General features: G+C 43.3%; 1 protein-coding gene across 2 annotated transcripts in view; it reads left to right on the forward strand.

The window, feature by feature from the left end:
* LY75 (lymphocyte antigen 75) overlaps positions 1–25,859 on the forward strand; it is a 100,047-nt gene that overhangs the window by 22,362 nt on the left and 51,826 nt on the right. For both annotated transcript variants that reach the window (XM_066575958.1, XM_066575959.1), the window contains 8 exons: positions 6,207–6,317; positions 12,099–12,242; positions 12,845–13,030; positions 14,285–14,439; positions 16,259–16,369; positions 18,365–18,453; positions 20,205–20,371; positions 21,413–21,609. In XM_066575958.1, the coding sequence (XP_066432055.1) occupies positions 6,207–6,317; positions 12,099–12,242; positions 12,845–13,030; positions 14,285–14,439; positions 16,259–16,369; positions 18,365–18,453; positions 20,205–20,371; positions 21,413–21,609 (1,160 nt within the window). The remainder of the gene's footprint in view (positions 1–6,206; positions 6,318–12,098; positions 12,243–12,844; positions 13,031–14,284; positions 14,440–16,258; positions 16,370–18,364; positions 18,454–20,204; positions 20,372–21,412; positions 21,610–25,859) is intronic.

The following is a 25,859-nucleotide window of genomic DNA, read 5'->3' on the forward strand; positions in this document are numbered from 1 at the left end:
TGTGATGCTCATTGTTCTATGTACCCTTTGCCTTCTGGTTGAGGGCTTGGCATGAGCGCTGCCCTTCCCGTTACAATGTTTACAGGGATAGTCCCAGTAGGATCCTTAGATGCCATTCTGTAGTGCCCATAGTGGTTGCAAATAACACCTCATTGCCAGGTGAAAAATGGTTGAAATCAACTATATGGCTATATTGTTCAAAATACTAAATCGGAAACCTGAAAATGTATTAGCCTTCTAAAATGTAAGGTTTTAGGTCCTGTAATCAGTGACAAGAGATGGCCGTTGACAACCTCCCTTTTCTCCTGGCTTGCACGGGTCCTGAACAGTCAAGAAATGTAACCAGAGTTGTAGCAGTGTATATTGTGTACTGACAGTGGCCAACTCCGTTATGAGACCAGTCGCAGTCCCTATTGCCATGGAGGATGGACTAGTGCACAGTAATGCCATCTTTTGTGTATGTCTGAGCCATAAGAAATCTAGCTGGAAACAGATATATGTTAACCCAACCATGGTGAATTTTCTCTAAATGCAGGAACAAAAAATATCAAAGGCATTAATTGCATTAAAAGAAAATTGCATGTTGTTGTGACGACTTCTGTGCACCTTGTCTGTCACTTTAGACCCGCAGTTACATAATATAGTTAGTCTGTTTGAAGAAAGTCTAATGTTCAATCAGCCGAGGGGAAGGTGTTGTGGGTGAGAGGAGCAAGAAAAATAAGTTACTCCAGAGAGGAAGACGAAAGTTCTATGAATAATATTTGTAGTTTGAAAGCTCTTTATGTGCTGATTAGAGATGAGCGAGCACGCTCGGATAAAGCAGTTACTCGAGCGAGCCTCGCTCTTCTCGAGTAACTGCTTACTGGTCCGAGCAGGCTCAGGCGGGGGTGAGCGACCAGTAAGCAATTACTCGGAAAGAGCGATGCTCGCTCGAGTAACTGCTTTAGCCGAGCGTGCTCGATCATTTCTAGTGCTGATTAAAGGCGGTTGTGTCACAATTAGATGTAACATTTCTGTTTTTGATTACACAAAACATTACATTTTTTTAAATGAGTAATTAAAAAAATGCTCCTGTTTGTGGATATTCTTACATACTGGTTATTGTGCCGCTTATTCTTTAGATTCCCTTTCAGAACATACATCTAATGTGTCCAGTGCCGGTGGTCGCACATGCTCAGTTGTTAAGTCTGATCACTTGGATCCTCTTATACAGAGGTGGTAGAATGATTCCAGCTATTGTACAAGCCAGCTAAAAGAATCAGGATGAAAGGAGGTCTAGATGATCTGAGAGTCTGGCACAGCCTTTAGTTAGGTGATGATGACTCAAAAAAGATTAAAGCTGATGGCATAGGTTGTCTAAAATATCCTTTATTCCTAATCAGTAGGTAACGTGTGTCAAGGTATGCAGACTTCTTCATCAGATAGCTGGATTACACATTAAGTCCTCATTCGTACGAGTGTGCATTTGCGCGCGCGTATGTGCGCACAATTCTGCGCATCCACGGACGTGCCAAAACATGTGTGATCGAAGCTCCGTGCCCATTGCTTTTAATGGGGCTACCGCTGCTGCCGGCGGCCTTATTGAAAGCAATGGGATGCTGGCAACCCCTGCAGTGATTTTTCAGGGAAGGGCTTTACATATAAGCCCTTCCCTGAAAATCATCCCTAGCATGTGTAAAAAAAATAAAAAATATATATACTCACCTCTTCGCCGCTGTCGGGGCTCAGGCGCGTCTATCCGCTTGGTCCCCCTGCACTGCTCTGAAACTCTTTCAGCAGGGAGGATTTTAAAGGGCTGTGTATTTTGCCTCTCGGAGCAGGAAAGGTTGTGCAGCTTTACCTTTTTTTTTTTAAAATGAGCCGGAACTACTTATTGGCACTATCAGCACTTATAACACGCCAAGTATGAACATGGTGAACGCTTCTGGGTTTTTTCCTGCTCAAATAACAGGAAGGGTTCACCATGTTCATACTTGGTGTGTTGTAAGTGCTGATGGTGCCAGTAAGTAGTTCCTGCTCATTTTCAAGGAAAAAGGCAAAGATGCACAAACTTTTCTGCTCCGAGAGCCAAGATACACTATCCTACCAAAAGTATTTGGACATCTGAGCATAAATCATGATGGCTTTGTTTGCTTAAACTTGCCAGTATCTGGTTAATAAGCAGACATGTTCTTAGCTACACAGCTAAATGTTTGCTATTGTTCTCTATGAGTCATTCCCTGACCTCATCTCAGTAAGGCACATTCATGAATTTTTGCAGTAGAATATCCCCTAATGCTTGCTAAAATTCTATTAAAGTCTGTGGATTTACAAGAGATCTGCACTTTGTGGGTGGCACATTGAAATTCATTCTCGCATGCTGCAATATTTGGGGATGATGTGGTCCAAGTTTCGAACAATGCAAGCTTTGAAGAGAAGGATTGGACCCCCCTGTTTTTGACAGCTGTATTAAGGGGTTATCTAGGCAGTCAAAATACTCACCCAATCTAGTCCTACCCAGCAGTGCCACCACCACCACTTCCAGCCAGGTCCTAGCATCGGGGCACCTGGTTGCAAGTCTTTCTCCATCCTTTGACTTTTTTTTTTTTGGTGACATCCTCAAAGGAGGCTGGCTGTTTAGATTATTTCAATAACTAAGCCCTCCCACTTTGCTGTCTTTGCCAGTCCCCATTGAGGATGTTGCCAACAATCGGAAAGTGGAGCAAGACTCACAACCATTGACCCAGTGTCAGGACTGGGCTGGAAGTGGCGGTGCCAGCATTGCTAGATCAGATGAGAATTTTGGCTGCCTAGATAACCACTTTAATCTTTGGAGAGGGACGGAAAATATGAATAAGGCTCTTCGGCCAAGAACAGAGCTTTGTGGCCTCTCTTGACAATGGTGGGAATCCCAGAGGGTGTTATAATCCGACAGTTTACATATATACAAAAATGTACAGTTATGTGATGTGGGATACTTTGTAGGCAACTCAATTGGCTGGCTAATTGGTTTATTTGTCAGCAGTCTTGTTGACTGTTTCCCTTAGTAACCGTCAATATTTTGAATTCCTTACGGAGATGTGATCAAGGTAATGACTATGCAAAGCTTTTCATTGTGGGTCATACATAGAAGCAATATATTAAAGCTGTATTCACATTGTATTTGCATTGAATGTTGGGAAATACTGTATAATGGTCGTTGTATGTAATAAGTCTGCAGATATTTAACACTACAGGTGGAGAACAAGGTCAGTACAACATCTAGAGATGATATGATTCCTTTCATATAAGACTAAAACATTGGGGTATTGCTATTAGAGGTATCCAAGGACAGCCTACGTGAATGCTTATACCTGTCAAATGCAGATATGCATAACACACACCCATGGCCTTCCCTCTGGTTGGGTATGGTAATTATTTTTAGTTATTGATAGATGTCCGCGGGTTTCAGTTCCCAGTTTATATCTGGATATTTAAAGTCCGCCATAATAATTACCTCATTGTAATTTGTCGCTTAATCTATTTGCCTCAGTAATAGATTTTCAATGGCTTCTGTTATATTTGTTGGCCTATAGAAAGAAAAGCCCTATGAGGATATTTTTGTTTTGTTTTTTTCACTCCATGTACCTCTACCCGTAGAGACTCCACATGTTCCTCTCCCTCACATATATCTTCCCGTAGTGTGAGCTTTAAACATGATTTTACGTAAAGTCAAACTACTCCACCTTTCCAGTTTTCACGATCTCTTCTGAATAGACTGTAACCCTTTAGGTTCACAACCCAGTCACAGCTTTTGTCTAACCAGGTCTCTGTTATTCCCACTATGTCAATGTTTTCCTTAGACATTATTACTTTCAATTCATCAACCTTATTGATCAGACTACTAAAATAAGTCTTAACTGTTCTACCAATTCTAACTTTTCTAACTGCTCCACCCCCCATTGGTAGTACATAGTCCCAGATCTTTGTCTACATTATGTTCACCTCTATCTCTCTGGTTGCTCTCCCTCCAATTCCTAGTTTAAATAAACATTCCTCCAACCTTCTAGCCATCTTCTCCTCCAGCACAGCTAAGCCTTCGGCATTGTGATGCAAGTCATCCCTATGGTAGAGTTGTAGCTAACCACAAAATCGACCCAGTTCTCCAGGAGCCCAAACCCCTCCTTCCTGCACCACCTTTTGAGACACTTATTTACTTTCCTAATATCCTGCTGCCTTTCTGGTGCGGCACGTGGTACAGATAGTTTTTCACAAAATACTACTTTGGAGGTTCTTGCCCTAAAGTTACATTCTAATTCCCTGAAATCATTTTTAAGGACCCTCCACCTAAGTCTAACTTTGTCATTGGTGTCAATGTGTACCATGACCACTGGATCCTGACCAGCCACTCGCAGTAATCTGATCCACGATGTGTCGAACTTGAGTTGCGATGTGTCGAACTTGAGCGCCAGGAAGACTACACACCATTCGACGATCTCGGTCTTTGCGACAGATTGCCCTGTGTGTCCCCCTAATTGAGTCCCCCACTACCAGGGCGGTCATAGGATGTGCACGCTGCAGCAGGGCTAATCTTGTAATGGCATTCCCCTCATCTGCCAACTTTGCAAACTTGTTCGGGTATGCTATATCAGGACTAGCCTCGCTGGATCTCTTCCCTCTACCCCACCTTCTGTCACCTAGCTAGCTGCCTGCTCATTATGCTCTCCCATACTACAAACCATCCCCACATCTGCCAAAGAAAGTACCTGCTCAGTGAGTAGAAAACCCATTTCCTGGTTGCCAGTGGATCTCAGTGTTGCAAGGTGCGCATTTAGATCCAGGATCTGGGCTTCCAAATGCACAACACGCTCACATTTGTACAACAGTATGCACCCTTAGACTGCTGTTCAAGGACTGCACACATGGCACAAGATGTACACTGGATGGATTGTACAGATAGATTAGATAAACGTAATATATGCAATAAATTAAATAGATAAGTAGTAAATACATACAAGGGACTCTTCCAAAGTCCTGGAATCTAAAGTCACTGATCCCACACACTTAAAAAGCAGCACACTTAGAATACAGCATGCACACTTCTCCTCTGTTTAGAACTATTAGTAGATATGGTTGATATACTCCTTTTATACTAGACGTAGATGTTTGAACATAACATTTTTCTAAGTAATAGTCTGTTTGGGGAATTTATTCCAACTTTTGTTAGAGAATTTCATATTTTGATATGTGTATTTGGAGTCATCCTCCAATTTGACTTCACTTTCTGCTGAACAATTCCATTGGTGTAAGAGTTTTATAACTTGTTATAAAGGAATATCTGTGCAATACCTATGTATGTTACGTGACTGAAAATTAGGGACTAAATCAAACCTTAATTTGTCATGATAAGACGGATATTTTAAGTATTTGCATCATATTTCTGCCTACGATGCATATTTTACAACTGTGTGGCATGTATCTAGCATCACAAAAATAATGCAGTATACCTTTTATATAGGTGTTACATCATTTACACTGATGAACTGGCGAAACTCTGGCGGAACTTGAAAAGAGCAGACATAACTCCCGAACAGACATAACACACTGACTGACAAACGCGCAAAACACAACCAAGCATATCTGCACGCAAAAACAGATGTAAATAGAGGCGAGGTATTGGTTCGTATTTTGGCCAAGTTGCTTAAGCCCGCGAACCCACTTCATGGGTCCTCGTTGTTTCACGGGTCCCTACTTTAACAAGACAACTTCCACATGAAACCTGTCTCGCGGGTCTCTACTCTAACGAGACAACTTCCTCATGAAACCTAGGGACCTACTTAAACATAGATGACAATTGAAACACAGCAGAACTGAACACAGCTCACACCAACACACCAGGGATTTTCATACAACACAGCACACCATGCACCCTGAACACCCTGACTGTTGACACCACACGTACGGTACATGCACCGACACGTAGGAATATGACGCTGAACAAACAGAGGAAAGCCCAGCCAGCTCAATCAACCCCCACCTTTGGCGCTGCACTGCTGTAAACCCATGTAGAACAACAGATCCCAGCAGCACACCCTAACAGTATCTCCCCTTTTAAGAGGTGCCTCCGGAGACAGGCACCCAACACACAGGGGTCTATATTTTTTGCACAGACGTCTTTTATATTGTACATATGCACTACTGTATGAAAAAAGAAAATGGTAAGGATCTTTGATTTTAATTTTTTTCAGAAACTGAAGATCTCCCAGATTCCATCTGGATCGGCCTTAATCGTTTGGAGAGCAGTGGTGGCTGGCAGTGGTCAGATAACAGCCCCTTGAATTTTATCAACTGGGATGAAGGTAGTTGAGCTGAAGCAGGTCATAGTCCGTAATCCTGATCATAAACCATTAGATTTCTCACTAACACTTATAGTCTTCTTGACTTATCAGTTTCCATTTGCACAATCCTTTTCTATTCTCGTGAACATGTTGCAATATTTCCTTGTATGATTATGGGATTTTGTTGAATAGTTGGGCATGCTTGTTATGTATTGTCTGCTGGGTCCTGGCAAGCCACAGAGCCAAAAAATCTAATTATCTATGGTAATGTTGACAGACTGCTATAATGTATTTTATATAAATCTCGGAAACTAACAGAGAAAGTAAGACAAGGGGGCGCTATCTGTTGTAGTATCTCCAAAAAGAATCTAGAAAGAGAACATTAGTAGTGGTAGCTGTTATGCTCACCTTGTAAAGTTGTGCCATATATGAATAAAACCACCCTGAATTGCAGTAGCAGCCCAAATTCATATCTTACTGCTGGGAGCTGAAAGCATTTCCTCGTCCATTTCCCAGATCTGAGCCTTTCCTTGGGCTCAGATCTGGGCTAACTGCATGGATAGTACAAGAGAAAACCAGGTGATGGAGGTGCTGCTCACAAGATGCTGAAACCGATAATGGCAATATGTTTAAAGGTGGACATTCATTTAGCAGGAGAATTAGCTAAAAAAGAGGGAGGGGTGAATTACATCATTACATACATCTTTGTAATTATCACTAAAAACAAATCTATAAATAGTCAATATTGCAAAGATCCTAAAATAAATACAATTCCATAGACTCAGATAATAGCATAAAATCCTGAAATACTGTATATACTAATTAATTTTGCACCCCGCCTTTATCTCAATCTGCAGTCCAACAGAAGTATAGTACATTGTACACAACCAACATAAAGGCTGAATTCTCATACTTATGGTTCAAATGTATTTTGTTTGGTCGTATAATCATTCAGTAAGAACAGCTTTGACATACGTGTATCTTACACGCGGTCACATCAGAAAAAATCGTGTTCATATAACTTTCACTATATAAGTATCAAGTCTCATACTTATATATAATGCAGTTATGATATAATGCCTTAGTAAGCTAAGGTCGTTTCAGTGTGGTTGATGACATGGCAGCCATATTTCTTGTCACCGAATTTTGCAGACACCGATATTATTAAGAAACCGCTGAACTGATGTCTGATGATTAGATTTTTTGAAAAAGGGATTCAGATGACATCTAAGTGGAAACAAAGCCACACTGTCATATCTGGTACAACCAGTTAACACAACCGAATACAACAAGATCAGGTTTTATAGCAGCTGGTTTTACAGGACTAAACCGATAGCAGAAGGTTTTACATAACTATTTCAGACTTACTAATAATGGAAGAACCAAGTGTAACGAAGTACGGAGGACTTCACGGATAATCTAACCAGAATCACCCAATTTGGATCACGCCCCGAAAAGGGTGACACCACTATGAAAGAGAGACCGTAAATTAATCCAAGAGGAAACTGGTGAAAACTATTCCACCCCAGATAACTAACACTAAACATACCAGCATACTTAAAGGGGTTGTCCCGCGGCAGCAAGTGGGTCTATACACTTCTGTATGGCCATAATAATGCACTTTGTAATATACATTGTGCATTAATTATGAGCCATACAGAAGTTATAAAAAGTTTTATACTTACCTGCTCCGTTGCTGGCGTCCTCGTCTCCATGGTGCCGACTAATTTTCGCCCTCCGATGGCCAAATTAGCCGCGCTTGCGCAGTCCGGGTCTTCTCCTGTCTTCTATGGGGCCGCTCGTGTAGAATGCCGGCTCCGTGTAGCTCCGCCCCGTCACGTGCCGATTCCAGCCAATCAGGAGGCTGGAATCGGCAATGGACCGCACAGAAGAGCTGCGGTCCACGGAGACAGAGGATCCCGGCGGCCATCTTCAGCGGTAAGTATTGAAGTCACCGGAGCGCGGGGATTAAGGTAAGCGCTCCGGTAAGCTTTCTTTACCTCCCTGCATCGGGGTTGTCTCGCGCCGACCGGGGGGGGGGGGTTGAAAAAAAAAAAAACCCCGTTTCGGCGCGGGACAACCCCTTTAACTAGCTGACTAACTAACGCTGAGTACATTAGAGACTAGAAAAACCTCTGGCTCAGTGAGGCCAGTTAACAAACAGTGTAACTGGATCCCGTAGTATCAAGGTGCCGGTCTATACCTAGTCAAACGGCAACTCATAGGCTGATTAGGTTAACAGACAACCCAGACAGCCAGTCATCATTGACACCAGAGAGAGTTGTTACTCCCTTGGCATCCAGCGGTGGTGCATTATATGGTCCAGGATGATGCGCTGATGTCTTCCTGGTTCGCTGCAGAGAACCAGGAAGTCATGGCGCAGCCAGCGCCATGACACAAACGCGGAAATCTTTAGGAGTCCTGCTTCCGATAAACAGAGACACCATGAGCAATCATTGCCAGAACTGGTGCACCCAGAGCCCGAAATGTCTTGTTTGCAGGAAAAAGAAACCCCGTAGGAAAGAACATGATAAAGTGTTCTCAGAGATCAACAGAGACAGTTCTAGTTATTGACAGTTGGCAGATTTAGGCTACCCTCACACACAACGCCGCGATAAATGCAGCAAAACGCCTTCATTGATTTACGTTTCTAACGCTGCGTTTCTTTAGTGCTGTCTGTTGTATTTTTGGCTTTTAAGAATTTAGAAACACGATGCATCCCCAATTGAAATCAATAGGGAGCGTTTTCAACACTATCAAAAACGTAGAACGCTGGTTCTATGTCACCAGGAGGGAAAGTGAAAGTGGTGACCTAATCGGCTTGCTTAGCCTGCATTGTTAGCCTAACATCGCAGGCGATAGCTCACACTGAACACTGTGCAAGGCAGCTCTGACATAGTAAAAACGCTGCGTTTTGAAATGCAACACTTTTACTATCGCCTGTGTGACCTTATGGTGATCTTACGGCTATATAAATGCATGTGTTTAAATATATGCTTTTTATGCCTGAAGAAGCCCCTGCTCTGGGGTTGAAACGTATAGTATTTTTATAAATACTCCTCTGATTTGCCAGTATACTGACGGAAGGTGGCCATGTGGAAAACAAAGCAGGCAGCTTTCATTACTGCTTACAACAGGAGATAAGAGTAGTTTGTTGACCTAGTGGAGTTTTATGCTAATAGAGCTCTATCATAGCATGATTTGGTTCATTCATTAACGGATAAGGAGAGTCTGAACTCTTGATCCTCTTTTATTCTAGCATACTGGGACAAAGCAAATGCCTAATTTATTTTTAAAAACTTGAATCTACAACAGAAGTGGAAATTGCACATGATGTACTATTTGTAGAAGTGTATAATTGGGATAACCAGATCCCTGGGGGGGTTGGAGGATTCATATTACATTAGCATTTTCTGAGGATTCTGAATACTGAAATTGGAATGGTTTCTTAATGAGATTCTCTTTGGGTATGATGGAGATGTTGGTGAATAAGCTGCATTTTGTAATAAATCAAATATGGAAATGAAAACTATAATAGATACTCTACAGCATTTTAGGGGCTTGTTCACATTTTTTAAACAAACAGATTTGATTCCGTTCCGTTTCCTTTTTGTTTTTAAAAAGGAACAAATATTGCACATCTAGATTTCAGTAAACGGGATCAATCCACTAATGAAAGATTAGAAAAGTTTGTGCAAATGATAATAAAGAAAATTAATTGGAGAAAATCAAATAAGATCAAAATAATTATGCTGGGGTGGTGGGTAATAAGATACTAAAAACCAATGGAGCACCTAAAAATTAGCTTCATATAAAGTACACCATACATACCGTAAAAGAGGGCCTTTGAAATCAAGGTTCCTAGTAATCATTCTGGATAGAGGCAGATCTTTCATCATTTGAAAAGAATTATGATGATAAGAAAAAATCATACAAATAGGAACATACATGAACCAAACAAGGCTGCAAATTGTAAAAGTATATCAAGCTTCTAGGGTTAGGTCTAAAGATAATGGCCTACAAGTGGTTATAGACCTTAAAGTACCATCAGGAAATATGGTTATAGAATCAGAGGTTTCATCAGGATATGTGGTGCTAATAAAGCCATATTTTTTACGGTTGAAGGACCCTTAGGCTGGGTTTACACTGGGCGGATTTGCCGTGGAAATTCCGTCTGGAATTTCGCCACGGCAAATCCGCTTGTGGCCGCTAATCCCGGGATTAGCCAGCCATGTGGACGAGATTTCTCAGAAATCACATCCACATGGGATGGCGAATCCGCCGCGGCAAAGCCGGCGCTGCGGCGTGGATTCGCCGGCCGCAGCATGTTCGTTTTTTTCCTCTTCCGCTGCAGCTGCGCTCTCCTCTATCAGAGCACCGGCCACAGCAGGAGAGCGTGCGGCCAGGCCGCTTTAAAACCCGTGGCTAAGTGCAGCAGGTTTTGAAGCTGCGGATTCCCAGTGGAAATCTTGCGATTTTTCGCTGCGGCCAAACCGTGAGATTTACGCCGGGAATCCGGCGTGTGAGAACCCAGCCTTATGTTTTCCCAAAACTAGTGATGACATTTCTCAAGCGAGATTTTATTTAAAAAGGCTATCCGATACATCTAGTGCAAGCAGATTGTTTGTTTGACAGATAGGAAAAGAGTAAAGATAAGCCTGGGTTCACACAGGGCGGATTTGCTGCGGTTTTGCCACGGAATGCCGTTGCATATCAGCACTGCGTAGAAAAGAAAAATAGGCAGCAGAGTCCAGATCTTCAGGTGCAATAAAGACTTATATTTCCATCAGAACATCACATCATCAATCAGCATATCCGCACTGCGGCAAAACCGCTGCGTTTGCAGTGCAATGCAGCACAAATGAGTTTTGCAAAAAAGCTGTTCTCACAGGGCGGATTTTTTCCGCACAGCCGCAGTGCAGAAATGCAACTGCGGCGCGGTTTTCAAAGATGCAGCATGTCTATTCTTCTGTCTTTTCCGCAGCGCTTTTTTGTCCATAGATCTCTATGGACGCAGCAAAATACGCAACAAAATACGCGGCAAAAAGTAAAAACGCTTGCGGATTTTTCCGCAAGAAAATCCGCAAGCCAAAATTAACCTTTGAATCGGTTTTGCCGCAGAAGCATTTCTTCTGCGGAAAAACCGCAGCAAATCTGCCCTGTGTGAACCCAGCCTAAAAAGATGAAAGATTATAGTAGTAACTGTATTACAATTTATGATAAAGGCAACATGTTTCCCCTCAGTGCCCTTTCCATAATCCTTGGGCCAATTCTCTTCTCCTTTTTTGCTAATAATGTAGCTTCTATAGAGAGTGGAGTCTTGCACAGAAACCAAGTATATGGGACCAACCAGAACTGGGCCCTTGTCTCCATGGGCCCTATAACAGTTTTTTGATCTGGCTTTATGGTACGTATTGGTCACTACTACCGTAATATCAATGGTGGTTGTTAACCAAGGCCATAAGTACCGTAATATATGTGGATTGGTTTGCAGCATCACAGGAGCTAAGCTTGTATCAGTGGGGTTGCTGAAATGGCAGCCATATTTCTTGTCATCCAACTTCTGCAGACACTGATATTCTTAAGAAACCGCTGAACTGATGTCTGACGATTAGAATTTTATTAGAGGGGAAATGATGTTTAATCTTTCCTCACAGACCAAAGAGTAATCTCATTAGCTGTAGTATTCAAAGAACGTCTGCTGCTCTTCTGCTGCACGGCTGGGACTAATTGTTGTCCTGTGCCTTATATATATCCACTTGCAAGAAATACACTGACCCTTGCTATTTTATTTCCTCCCAGGAATCTCTACATTTTCACTTGTAGATGGGACAAGTTGTGGAAAACTGAATGTGAACTCTGGTCGATATGAAACTTTTCCATGCGATGCCGCACTGCCATATGTTTGTAAGAAGGGAGAAAATCAGACAAGAACTGATCCTGTTGGTAGGTTGTGTAGAAACAAGACTTTCCTTTTATCTTAAATACAAATCAGAGATCGACATAAGGCCTCATGCACACGGGCGGATTTGAATTGCGGATTTGGGTGCCCGCAGAGCAGCTAAAAGCATGCGGATATGATTTTTTTTTTTACCAGCATGCGGATCGCACGCACGGGAAGAAATCGCAGCATGCTCTATTTTCCTCCAGATCCCGAAGGGACGGCTTCCATTGAAGTCAATGGAAGCTGTCCGGTTCGCGGCACACCCGCAGCTGACACTGCGGATGTGCCGCAGATTCGTGGAAAAGCAGGAGATTCAGAAGGAAAAAAGGCACTGCGTGTGCGCTGGGTTCTTGGCGCGGCGTGCCCGGACACATCCGCCATGCTGAAGAAAGAAGATCCAGCCACAACGGAGGAGACCCGCGCTGGATCCGGGGAGGTAAGAACCTGTATTTTAATACCCATGTCTGCGGGCACGGGCGCATTATGTTGCGGAACTCAGCAGTGGAATCCGTGCGTGCCCTTGTGCAAGAGACCTAAGAGAAAAGTCACAATTTAATTGCTTTGTTGCATTAATATTCCTGTTGTGGTTCTGATTCTGCTGCAGATTATTGGCATTACTCTGAAATCGAATGCACGGCAGACTGGATGCCATACAACGGGTTTTGCTATTTGTCACAAGAGCCTAAGACGTGGCAGGAAGCTGAACTTTCCTGCAATAAGGAAAATGGAAGTTTAATCAGCCTTCATTCTCTGGCCGATATCGAACTAGTCGTGGCAAAGCTTCACAGCGGTATGTAGTATTATTGGGAATATTCATTAATGTATTTTACATATCATAATCTACCAGGAATGACTATGGAGCAGATAGACGAGATAGTATTAAAATGTGCCACATTTAGTGACTCTCCCATTGATGGCTATGGACAAGGGGCGGGGCATGGGCGCAGCTAAGCTACCACCCTCTCCTTGCCCCTTTCCATAGCCATCAATGGGAGAAGGCGGGGCATCGCTTAGCCCCGCCCTGCCCCTCCCTTTGCAAAGAACAAGCGGGGAGGAGACAAGAGGCGAGTCTTCGATGGGCAGGGAGGGGAAATGGGCAACGGCATGGTGAGCTGGGTGTATATGCACCGGGCCCTATGCCGTGTGAACGGGCGCACAAACGTTAGATTTGTGCGCCCATTCACCAACTTCTACGCCCCAGGTGGATGCGTATATTGGCTGGCCGTGAAAACGCCGGCCAATATGCGCTTGTGTGAAAAAAGCAAATACAAGTGTTTACTAAAAGAGATCTGTTAGGAAAGCCATGAACATCTTTGTGCAGAATTTTTTTGTACTGTTTATTTGCTTCCTAAATCCACATTTTTGAAACTTTTTAAATAGTATTTATTTTTAAAAAAAGTATTCACACCATTTTACTGTTGTAGAGTATGTATAAAACTGCTTCACATAGCTGGTTGTCCTGCTGCATCTGACAGCACTCTGCTGCTGGCTGTGTTTGCTCTCCCTTCTCTTAATTATTAGAGGGCAGCATGGTCAGAGAGGAAGTTGTAAACAGCAGATCAAAGAGTGGAGAGTGGAGGAAAACATGAAAGTCTTCAGGGAGGGCAGATCACACAGGCTGGACTGTCTCAGGGTATAGATAGGGAAGCAAGTACACACAAGGCAGTCGGCCGGACTAGGGGGCGAATCTCACAGACTATGCATCAATGTACAGAGAGCACTCTCTTCAGGTGAGAGAATGGGGAATCTCATAATCCTCAAAATCGGCGTCTGTCAACACAAGGAGAAAAGGTTCCTCATGAACTGTAGAAGGAGAAATCAGGCCAGGAATAAAGTGTAAAGTTGGATCTGGCTTGGCTAGTGAGAGTCCTATATTTATATATATATCCATCCTGGATTTAACTATGAAAAATGTTGGGCACCCCTGATTTAACCCTTGTAAAAGACAAAACCTGTGACATTATGGAGTTGAAAGTTTTTAGGGTTTTGTTTTCTTCTAACAATTGTCATAGAGATGTTGTTTTTCTGTTTATTCACTTTTCAGAGAATGAAAATATTTGGTCAGGATTCCAAAGTCAATCATTCCCATCATTTTTTAAGTGGTCTGATGGAACAGAGGCACATTTTACATACTGGGACCAAAATGAACCATTGCCTAAATTCAATGTGACTCCAAACTGTATGTCCTTTTCAGGACAGGTATGTTTTTAATACTTGCAGTATATAGGATTGACTTGTAAGTATTAGAAAATTATAGCACAAGTGTTTCTGGTAACGCAATGCGTCACAGAGTTCTGCTACATGCACGTCACACACACACAGCTCTGGTACATGCATGTCACACACACAGCTCTGTTACATGTACATCACATACAGCTCTGCTACGTACATTTTTCAACCCATAAACAGGGATCACAGCCAGCATAGCAGAGTCCTGCACAAACTGATCACCCCCTGGACTCCTCCCACACAGGTGAGTGATCACATGACGGTGACATCATCATAAGTGCTGTAAGCACATGGCTGCTGTCCGGCTCCACAGGTTTTTAAGAAAGCAAAGTACCTGTGATGAAGTCACCGTATGTGATAAGGGGCGGAGCTCAGACCCCTGGTGACTGATCCCATGATGGTGGCATCTTCAAATGTAACTCACACAGTCACTTACTTACAGACAATTATTCGTTAGTATTCCATAGCAACTGAGGCGGTAAGGTTTTGTAAGGGTTGTAGTCCGCCCTTAATCTGCACAGGGAGGAAGGACCTGTGATTACATCACCATCATGTGATCAGGTGACTGATCCCATGACGGTGAAATCATCACAGGTCCTGTAAGCACACAGCTGCTGTGAGGCTCTGCATATTTTGTGTTTTAGGGCCTTTGATGATTTCACATCATGTGATCAGCAGCAGAGCATGTAACTCACTCACGGACGGGCAAGTGGTCGTTAGTAGTTTGATAAATGATAAATAGAGATGAGCGAACGTGTTCGGCTCCGCCCCTTTTCGCCCGGACACCGAACTTCGCGAGGAATTCCGTGTTCGGGCGAAAAAAGTTCGGGGGTCGCCGTGGCAGCGCGGGGGGTTGCGGCGGGGAGTGGGGGGGAGAGGGAGAGAGAGAGGGCTCCCCCCTGTTCCCCGCTGCTGCCGCCCGCGCCGCCGCGCCTCTCCCCGCCCCCCGGCGCCCCCCGAATACTTACGCGCGAACACGGAAGTCCTCGGAAAAGCCGGTGTTCGGGTGCGTAAGTGTTCGTTAAGAACACGTTCGCTCATCTCTAATGATAAACCAATTGTTCATAATTAATAGGAAGTCTTCTACTTTTACAGGATGTTGTCTTAAGCCTATATTCACACTGGATGGATACGCTGAGCAGTTGATATAACATCCTGAAATCTGCAAGACAGTCACTGTTTGTTGCAGATTTCGTGGCGTTTTTCTCGGCTAATAGCGTGTTTTTTCGGTGCAGATTTTTGCACTTTTTTATTTCCGTTTGTTTACTTTACTCAACTGCGTAATTGGAGGAACAGGGCAAATTTACATGCGGATTTGCACTAAAACCCACAGTGCAACCAAACCTTGCAGAAAAACTGGGGCATTTGGCTTTTATATTAGGAAATTCTGCTGCGGAAACGTGCAGAAAATGCTGCTTTTCTGCAGCATTAAAATGTGCTCCGCAAGCACAATTACGCAGCAGATATTTTCTGCTCTATGTAGCCGAAAAATCACTAATACTCATTCACTTCTCTGGGATTGCAATACGTTGCAAATTGTACGCCGGAAATTCTGCAGCGTATCTGTCCCGTGTGAACATAGTCCAACCACACAGTATTTGGGGATTAATGTTCACTTACAGTAATGAAGCTATAATACGTAATTTTGTTACGGTTCACTTTATGGGGCAATGTTATAATTTTATGTTTTTTGGGGGGGAGGGGGGGCGGAGATTAATGTGTCAGACTATTACTATAGGAAAAACCTGTGGAGCTAGTAGTGGCATTAATGTATTCTGCTCTACCACAGACTGGTCGCTGGCATGTCAGAAACTGTTCCGAGCAGTTTAAGTCTGTATGCAGGAAGCCTGGTGTACTGCAGAATGCCACCAACTCTGACTCAGGATGTCCTCCGGATAAGGTAAATTGCTTTTCCTACCCACTTTTAATTACTGGCCTGAGATACATTCACTTAAACAGTACTTGATGTTACAAAGAATTTCTCTTTAGGTAGCTGCAGACGTATATGATGTGTAGGGCAGTGAGACTTGCATTTTCCATCCTCTGCATGCATTATGAAATTGCATATACAGTCAAACCTCTAGTTTCTTTGGTAATCCGTCTGAAAGCAATCTGCCAAACTTGAAACCAATGAAACTTGAGGCAATTATTTCCATAAGAATCCATGTAAATCCAATTGATTTGTTCTGGACATTCTGAAAAACACACCAAACCACATTTAATAGAGAATAAATATGGTTTTTAATACCAAAACAATAACAATAATAAATGAATGTAAAAGACTACTGTAAAAAATAAATGGACATTTAACATGTTATTGCTACTGTGTTTTATCTTTGCTGTTACATAGGACTGCAAGTCACATCTACTACATCATCTGTCCTTTGTGTTATCACTGTGTTCTCTGTGCTGTTACATAGGACTGCAGGTGGCGTCATTCTCTGTCCTCAGCATTATCACTGTGTGTTATCTGTGGTGTTACTTAAGGCCCATTTAGACCCAACAATTCTTGCTCAAAGCCGTCTTTTGAGTGAGAATCATTGAGTCTAAATGCACGGACATTGTGCAATTTTCGTGCACAAATCATTCCTCATTCAATTCTAGTTTTCTTGAATTGAGCGATGACCTCTTATCAGTGGTGCAGGCTGTTATCACAGTCGGCAGCGCTGATAAGATTCTTTCAGCTTGCGTATTTCACAGCGGGACACAAGCTGTAATCGTGGAGAACAATACAGCTGTTTGCTTATGCATCCCTCTCCACCTGCATAGCTCTTAAGTAGCTACTATAGACTATGCAAAGATGATCGCTCAAAACTGTTACACGAACTGTTGTTTGAGCGACTTTCGAGCAATCATCTGTCAGTGTAAATGGGGTCTTAGGACTCCAGGTGACATCACTGTGTTACCTGGGTAAACATAGCCACTTATATTACACTGCAGTACTATTTTACTAGTGTCCACAGCGACGCTGGAGAAGGGTGGGTAGCGTTTCAGCGTCAGGAGGAGGAGACGCTGAGCAGGAGATCACGTGGGGTGCGTCTGCAGCAAGGCCACGTGAGCCAGCGGCCGCCAATGAAACTAGAAGCATCCAGTGAAACTAGAGGCGAAATTCTGGCTTGATAAATCTGTAAAACTGTAAACCAGCTAAACTAGAAGACAATGAAACTAGAGGTTTGACTGTATTTCTTCTTGCTGCTGAGTGGGTGGCATGAAGTGTACAGAACTCTGTGCCAATGAAATGTCTCCCTGCTAATGCTACCCCTCTCCTCGGTGTCACTTGAAGGGGTTGTGCAAGATGGCACCCCCTGCTTATATGCCTATTTAGGGCATATGAATGTCCTAAAGCAGAGTACCCCTTTCAAGACACTACTCTGTCCCAAAATGGATATAAACTCAGTAAGAGCGGCTACCGTCCTGGGAGAACTTCTGCCTTCCTGCTATTATAGCATGGCTACTCATGTGAATGCCTGTCCTGTAACACTACATATTCCCTTCCATGTTCGGCTGGCCGTGGATTCCCCCAGCAAGATCAGCTGTCTGCAAGACATGCTGGGAGCGGAACTCGGGCAATCAGTTGATCACCCTGGGCCCCGCATTTTCCATTTTCAAAGGTGTTGTGCATATTGGCACAGCCCTTGTAAACACAGACTGAGAACCTGCAGCTGCATCCCCCTCCTCCCCGATTCCCTTTGTGTAATTTACTGTTAATGGCAGACTTTTTGGGAACTCAGGTTAGAGAACATTTTATTGAGAGTCTTGAAATAAGGAGCTTTTTGTTCATGCTCCGAGATAATAGCAAGCTATTGTGCTTTCATTAGATATTGTCCTCAAGTGACCGATTATTATTTCATTGTAGATTTCTGTTCTGTTCAGCGTTGTTTATTTTGCTTTGTAGAACTGGAGAAGACATGGAGAATTCTGCTACCTCATTAACACCACTGAAGTGTCATATGAAGCGAGATGCAGCCTTACAGTTACAAACAAGTAATGTTTTTCTGACTTCACTGTATATGTGATTGAGCGTTGACCTTAAAGCGTATCTGAGTTTTCAATGGCTACAATGGAAGCCGTCCACGCGTATACCCGCACATGCTGCGGGTAATTTCATGCCGCGGAATTCCGCCGTGTAATTCTGCAGCATGTACATTGAGCTATTAGTAGAACCTAATAGCTGCAGTGAAACGCCGTTGATTTCCACCGCGTATCATGTGGCGGAAATCCGGCTGTGGGCATTAGGTCTAAATGCCTGCTCCTCTGTTGCATGTAATAACTAACAGTGGTTCATGCTCCGTGAAAGGGTAATAGGTCAGCTCACCTAACCTTACAAATGTTGCTCTCAACCTGAAAGTTGCTTGGAGGAGTGCACAAAGAAACTCCACGGGACTCTTTGAGATATGTATAGTGATCCAGAAAAAAATCCCAGCACTTCCTTAAAAAGTTCAACTTTATTATTAACCTGTTTAGGACCAGACACGGTAAATATATGGTGCCTGGTCCTGGGCTTTAAGCCCAGCCGATAGTAAAATTATGGCGGGAATTTAAGCCTCCTGCTCTGCAATCAATCAGAGAGAGGCAAGACGGGTTTTCAGCTGTTAGTCACAGCTGATAACCCAAAGGAGAAGGCAGGAGGGGTTTTTAACCCTTTCTGTTTTCTCCTTCCCCAAATACATAGCGCTTAATAAGCACTGTGAACGTGAAAGTGGAAGTGTAACTTCCACTACGGGAGTCGGGGGGGGGGTCACATGACCACCGGGATTCCCTGCTATAGCAGAGCTGCAGGGTCGTATTAGGCCCTAACCAGCTCTGCCAGTAACTAATATCACTATAGGGGTTGCTTTTCCCTGTAACTGGGGCTCCTATGGATGCCCCAGCTACAGTGGGAAAGTGTCAAATAAAAAAAAACAAAAAAAAAACAACATGTGGATGTCCCCCAGAGGTCTTACATGACATCATGGGGCGCATAGATAATAAAGAAAGCATAATTACATGAATAAATAAAACACAATTATAGAATAAAACAACAATATATACATAAGAAAAAAAATAACCCAAAACCGACAACAACCAAATCTGTCGCTTTACGCGCCCTGTAATCCAAAACCATGGCTATTATATATCAAAGCGTCTGAAACAAAGTGAGGAACCCCTTCCCATACTTTATTTTAGCATAAAAATACTAATAAAAAAAAATAACTAGAAAATGTAAAAAAAAAATCTTTTTTTAGCTTTTTACCTCCAATAAAACTAAAAAAAACAGGAAAAAAAAGTCGGTGAAAAAGATATTTTAAAAATAGCCCTATATGTCACGGATAAAAAAAAGCAGCAAAAATAATTTTGATAAGTAAAGGAAAAAAAAATAGGGCAGTAAAACCACCACATGGATAAAATCCCTAAAACGTGTCTGGTCTTTAAGGGGTTAATCCATAAAATATGACAAAGTTGGTAACTGCGCACAACAGGACCTGCACGTTTCAAGCGTTACCGCTCTGAGTCATTTTTTATGAATTAATAATAAAGTTGAACTTTTCAAGTTAGTGCTGGGAGTTTTTTCTATTTCTAGAGAAGGCAAATGCCTAATGATGGGCAGTGGATTGATTTTGATTGACTTGATTTTCGGTGGTAAAAAAAAAAAAAAATGTATGCAAGATTGATGATACACACAGACTGTTAGGAGATCATAAGCTGTAAGAAAAGTTGGCATCAATTTAAGCTTTTAACATTAAACGTTTTGTCAGGTTTGAACAGGAGTTTCTTAACTCCTTAATAAGAAAGCAGAACAACATTAAGGGGAAATATTTCTGGAGCAGCCTGCGAGATGTGAACAACACTGGAGATTACTACTGGGAGACTGCAGACGGAACCAAAGACCTCACCTATTCCAACTGGAACACCCATCAGCCAGGTAAACCATGACTTCATATTTGCAAGACTTTGAGCATCACTTTACCATTGATTTAATTATAATTTCCCAAAATATTCTAACCTAGGAAGCCTGGAAAATCATTGTGTTAATATCTGCTTCAATCTCCAACGCCCTCTCCAACATCTGACCATCACTGCATCGTATTTTCATTTTGTAAAAGTATAACACTAGGAATACTCTGAAACTGTTGCATGCAGCGTCTGCCAGCTCTCCTGGCAGATAGTGAGGGAACGGGGAGGCAGTTGAGTATGACAGTCACATCTCTGGACTCAAAGGCTCTGTCCTATGAGCCCTTAACCTTAAAGGGGTTATTAGGCTAAAAACTAATGATGGCCTATCCTCAGGTCAGGCCCTTAATAGTAGATCAGTGTAGGTCTGCCTCTTGGGACCCCACCGATTAGCTGAAGGAAGTAGACATCCCTGTTCTTACTGCAGTGGCAATGTTGGTATTGCAAGCCAAGTTCCCATTAGAGTGAGTGTGAGAGTAAGTGAGTGTGAGTGTGTGTGTGAGTGAGTGAGAGTGTGAGTGAAAGAGATTTAAGAATAGAAAAAGCAGCACAAAAAAGGTAATTACTTTTTTAACATAGAAACTTCACTTTAAATTAGGTTCATTTCTAATTATACATTCCTTGTAATTATACTCATTCTCTGTATGTCCTATGATGGAATATGGACAGAGTGGGGTTTCTTGTTTAGAACTTCCCCGTATAAAGCAGAGGTAAGAGCTGTTAACAGAGAGAGGTTCTTGCTGTGGTGGTAATTACCCAGACTCCTATGGTCCACATACAAGGAGGAAACGTATGGTCAGCAGCATCCTCCTCCAGAAGTCTGCTTCATTATATCATCTTATCTTTCTTTCCAAAGCTCCCATACAAAGATATTGCAGCTTTGTGTACTTATTTCACATCCCTTTCATTACTTCATGCAACCAACCTGCAGCTTTCATCACGTCCAGTGGTCACTAATCACCTTTTTCCTCTATGGGTCTATTTCAACTGGTGTCTATGCTGTGTTTTGTAGCGTCGGCCGGGGGATGTGTTGCTTTGGCCACTGGAGAATCTCTTGGAAAATGGGAGGTGAAAGACTGCAAAACCTTCAAAGCTTCATCTATCTGCAAAATTAGAATTGGGACAGCAAAAGAGGAAGAGACCCCCAAACCCCCTCCCACCATATGTCCTGATGACTGGGAGTCTGGAGCAGACCAGTATTGCTACAAAGTATGACATTTCATTGTAATTTACAGAGTTTCTAATAGAATATATATTACAAAGTTGCAGAAATTGTATATTCAAACCCACTTATCTTGTCAGGAATCCACAAACAATCTAACATGTATACTAGGGTGGCCCATGGAGATATAGCAAAAAATAAAGTGGCAGCTACACAGCAAGACAACTTCCCAATTTGTTACATCTGCTGATAGTAATGTTAGGGGAAATTTTTAGCTTTAAATTCCAACTGCAAGATGGGGCTCAAAACTGATGTATGTTATAAGAAATGACACCTATGTGCAAGATTTCCGATTACGCGAGCTACAGCATTAATATTAACAATTTGCTGTTGTAAAACCACTGTACTTTATAACATTAACCCTTTCCAATCCACTGTCTGACGTCTAAAGACATTATGATTTAAGTGTTGCGTCCTATGAACGCGCAACCTCAATAACATAAATAAAAGGCACAACTGTGCAAAGAAAACACAAAATAAATGGGGGAATTCTCTCCCTATACTCCCCTAGCCCAGGAGGGGGCCCTGCCTGCTCGGCAGACCGACCGCGCTGATAAGTGCGAGCCTGCATTCGTGCCTGGGCCACTGACCAGTCCCTATCTGGGGGCCCTAGCACAAAACAAAAAAAAACCAAACCAAACAGCAAAGAACTTAGCTTAAAATGAAGAGCTTCCACCACACTGTGGTGCTCCATCGCTGTCCAACATAGAACTGAAGTGACTGACCAGCACAGGAGTCACAGTTAGCACTGGTTAAATAGGAGCAGAGCTACTTAGCACCAGGTGCTGACTGACATTAATCTTGCAACCACCACACCTCTCAGCTCCAGGAGAGGTAGGAATGCTGCTAAACCCTGGTATGGCCTGAAAGCAAGGTAGGAACCTCAGAACAGCTGCAACAGTACCTCCCCTTCTAGGAGGGGCCCCAGGACCCTTAAGATCAGGACGACCAGGGTTTGATCTGTGAAAGTTTTTGACTCGACGGGAGTCCAAAATGTGACTTATTACCAACTGCTCCTCCCCATCCGCTAGCACAGGAGCCTGGGGTGGAGGGTCATTCCCAGGATCGATTAATCTTTTGAGCAGAGATTTGTGGAAAACATTGTTAATTTTCATCGCCCTGGGAATTTCTAACCGAAAAGCAACCACGTTAATCTTTTCAGTTATTTTAAATGGCCCTATAAATCGCGAGCCAAGTTTAGCGGACGGTTGTTTGGGTTTTATAACTCTGGTAGACAACCAAACCAAGTCTCCAACACGGAATTCCACCCCCTCTGAGCGGTGACTGTTAGCAACTCGCTTTCTCCGCTGAACTGCTCGCCGTAACTCTCTCTGGACCTCGGCAATAATAGGCCCAGAAGAATCTGGCTTCCCCGGTGCCATAGCCGTAGCAACACACTTCTTCAATTTCTGAACCCTCTCAGGATCCATCTTAAAACCCTCTTGGGTATAATCTTTGAGCGTCAGTCTCTCAGGAGGGGATATTCGGCTCCTGGGGAACTCGTAGTCAGGGAGGAGTTTAATTGCACAATCCCCCTGTCGGAGCGGTGGCAATCTGTCGCCCCCTCTGGGGAAAACACATTAGAGAGGTCAGCGATGACTTCCGGCAGCTCTTCTGCCTGAATAGAAGCTAGGTCGACAGAAATGCAACCAGACAAACACCCAATGTCCCCCTTCTCCCAGTCTACTACCGGGTTGTGTAGACGTAGCCAAGGCAGCCCCAAGACTACTTGCGAAGGGAGGGATTCTATGACATATAATGTTATAATCTCCATGTGGAACAGCCCAATTTTTAAACGGACGTTAGGCACACAAAACCTCAGACTTCTCTGCAATAGTGGAGCAGCATCAATGGCAGATACTGGGATGGGAGACTCCAGAGCCTTCATCTCTAAGCCTAAACGTCTGACCGTCTCCCAATGTATTAAGTTAATACTAGCTCCACAATCCAGAAGGACTGTTATGGGGTTGCCCACACTATCAGACAGGATCTCAGCAGGAAGCACCAGTCTGGAGGGTGATATCCAGGCAATTTGATGGCCTAGAGGGGCCCCCTCAGTAATCTCCCGGTCATCAAGTCCTGACTGGCAATTATGACAGGGACAACACTGAGCCATGCGACCAATGCGGTTACAGGAAAAGCATCGACCTTTACACTGTACTTTGTTCCCATTCCTAGCCCTGGCAGCCAGAAATCCCAACTGCATGGGCTCCTCTAAATCCACCGATAAGAAGCCAGAATCTATGGAGAGTTCCTGATGTCTCTCCCTGATCCGTCTCCCAGCTTTGATAGCCAGAGACATGGCCTCATCAAGACTGCGGGGTACTGGATAACCTACCAGTACATTCTTGATTTTATTGGATAGACCCCAATGGAACTGGCTCTTTAAAGCAGGGTCCTTCCACCGGGTTTCTGCTGCCCAACGTCGAAACCCAGCACAATAATCTTCGACAGAGGAGTCTCCCTGTCTTAAGCGTCTGATATTCCCTTCAGCCACCGATATCTTGTCTGGGTCGTCATAAATAAGACCCAATGCAGCAAAAAAGTCATCCACCGAGTCCAAGACCTCAGACCTTGGGGGCAATGAGAAAGCCCATGCCTGTGGCGCCCCCTGCAGTCTGGACATGACAATGCCCACCTTCTGGGCATCGTCCCCTGAAGACACTGGACGTAGTCTAAAATAGAGCTTACAGGCATCCTGGAAGGATCTGAATTTTTGCCTATCACCAGAAAAACGGTCAGGTAGCTCAATTTTTGGTTCCTTGCTGGGAACCTGCAGCGCAGTTTGTCGCTGTTTTATCTCCACGACCTCCGCAGCCAGCGTGCCGAGCTGGTGCGACAAAACCTCAAGGGGATTCATGTTAACAGCACAGAATCTCCCTGAGTAGGTAAGGGCTGGTCAATCTGTTGTGTCCTATGAACGCGCAACCTCAATAACATAAATAAAAGGCACAACTGTGCAAAGAAAACACAAAATAAATGGGGGAATTCTCTCCCTATACTCCCCTAACCTGGGAGGAGGCCCTGCCTGCTCGGCAGACTGACCGCGCTGATAAGTGCGAGCCTGCACTCGTGCCTGGGCCACTGACCCAGGTCGGGTCCCTATCTGGGGGCCCTAGCACAAAAAAAAAAGAGAAACAAAACCAAACAGCAAAGAACTTAGCTTAAAATGAAGAGCTTCCACCACACTGTGGTGCTCCGTCGCTGTCCAACATAGAACTGAAGTGATTGACCAGCACATGAGTCACAGTTAGCACTGGTTAAATAGGAGCACCAGGTGCTGACTGACATTAATCTTGCAACCACCACACCTCTCAGCTCCAGGAGAGGTAGGAATGCTGCTAAACCCTGATCTGGCCTGAAAGCAAGGTGGGAACCTCAGAACGGCTGCAACATTAAGGCTGTACAGCTCCAATGTTAAAAGACGTCCGTCGGGGTTCTCTTACTGTATATTGCCAGCCTCTCTGCTGTCGGAGCCTATCCAACGTATCACCTCATGCAGTACTGGCTTTAGCCAGCATAAAGCGCCATTGTATAACAGCAGAAAAAGAGGAAGCCCCCTAGGAAAACCATAATACAAATTGGGATTCGAAAGGGTTAAGTATTGACAATGGCATTTGTCCTGACAATCTACACATTTGTACTGTTCCTACAAAAATACCTCCAAATATATGAAAATAGTCAAAATGTCAACACAAATCCTTGTCAGTCAGTGCTTGAGGGGAGGGCAGCAGACTTCTTGGTAATCTGTGCTGGAACAGCCTTGGAATTTGCCTCTACGACTTGAAACAACAGTTGTTTTTCTTTTTCATCCTTAGTAAATAGTGTAAAAATTCATGGTTTTTGAGCGCAACCTTGTCATAGACATAAGAACCTGAAACTACCCCAAATAAAGGTTTATCAAAAGGGAAAATATTAGAGAATGTCTTGCTCTGCAGTTGAAAGTTTAGTTTTTTTGGGCCACCCTATATATGTAGGTGCATCCTTATTGCCCAACACTTTGCTTTTGCAGGAAATAAGCAAATGTCAGAGATGTCTGTCAGTGGCTTACTTCTATTGTCCCATTGAAATAAATATGCAAGCTCAGCACAATATGGATAAGTACATTGTACATGCTAATAGTTTGCTGATTGGAGAACAGTGTAGGGGAGTAATCAAAATTTTGCAACAATTCGACCAATCACATTTGAGAAAAAAAAATCCATTCATTTCTTGTATTTTTTTCATGGTTTATTTT

The sequence above is a fragment of the Eleutherodactylus coqui genome, chromosome 8 (assembly GCF_035609145.1).
Source record: "Eleutherodactylus coqui strain aEleCoq1 chromosome 8, aEleCoq1.hap1, whole genome shotgun sequence".
Classification (NCBI taxonomy): domain Eukaryota; kingdom Metazoa; phylum Chordata; class Amphibia; order Anura; family Eleutherodactylidae; genus Eleutherodactylus; species Eleutherodactylus coqui.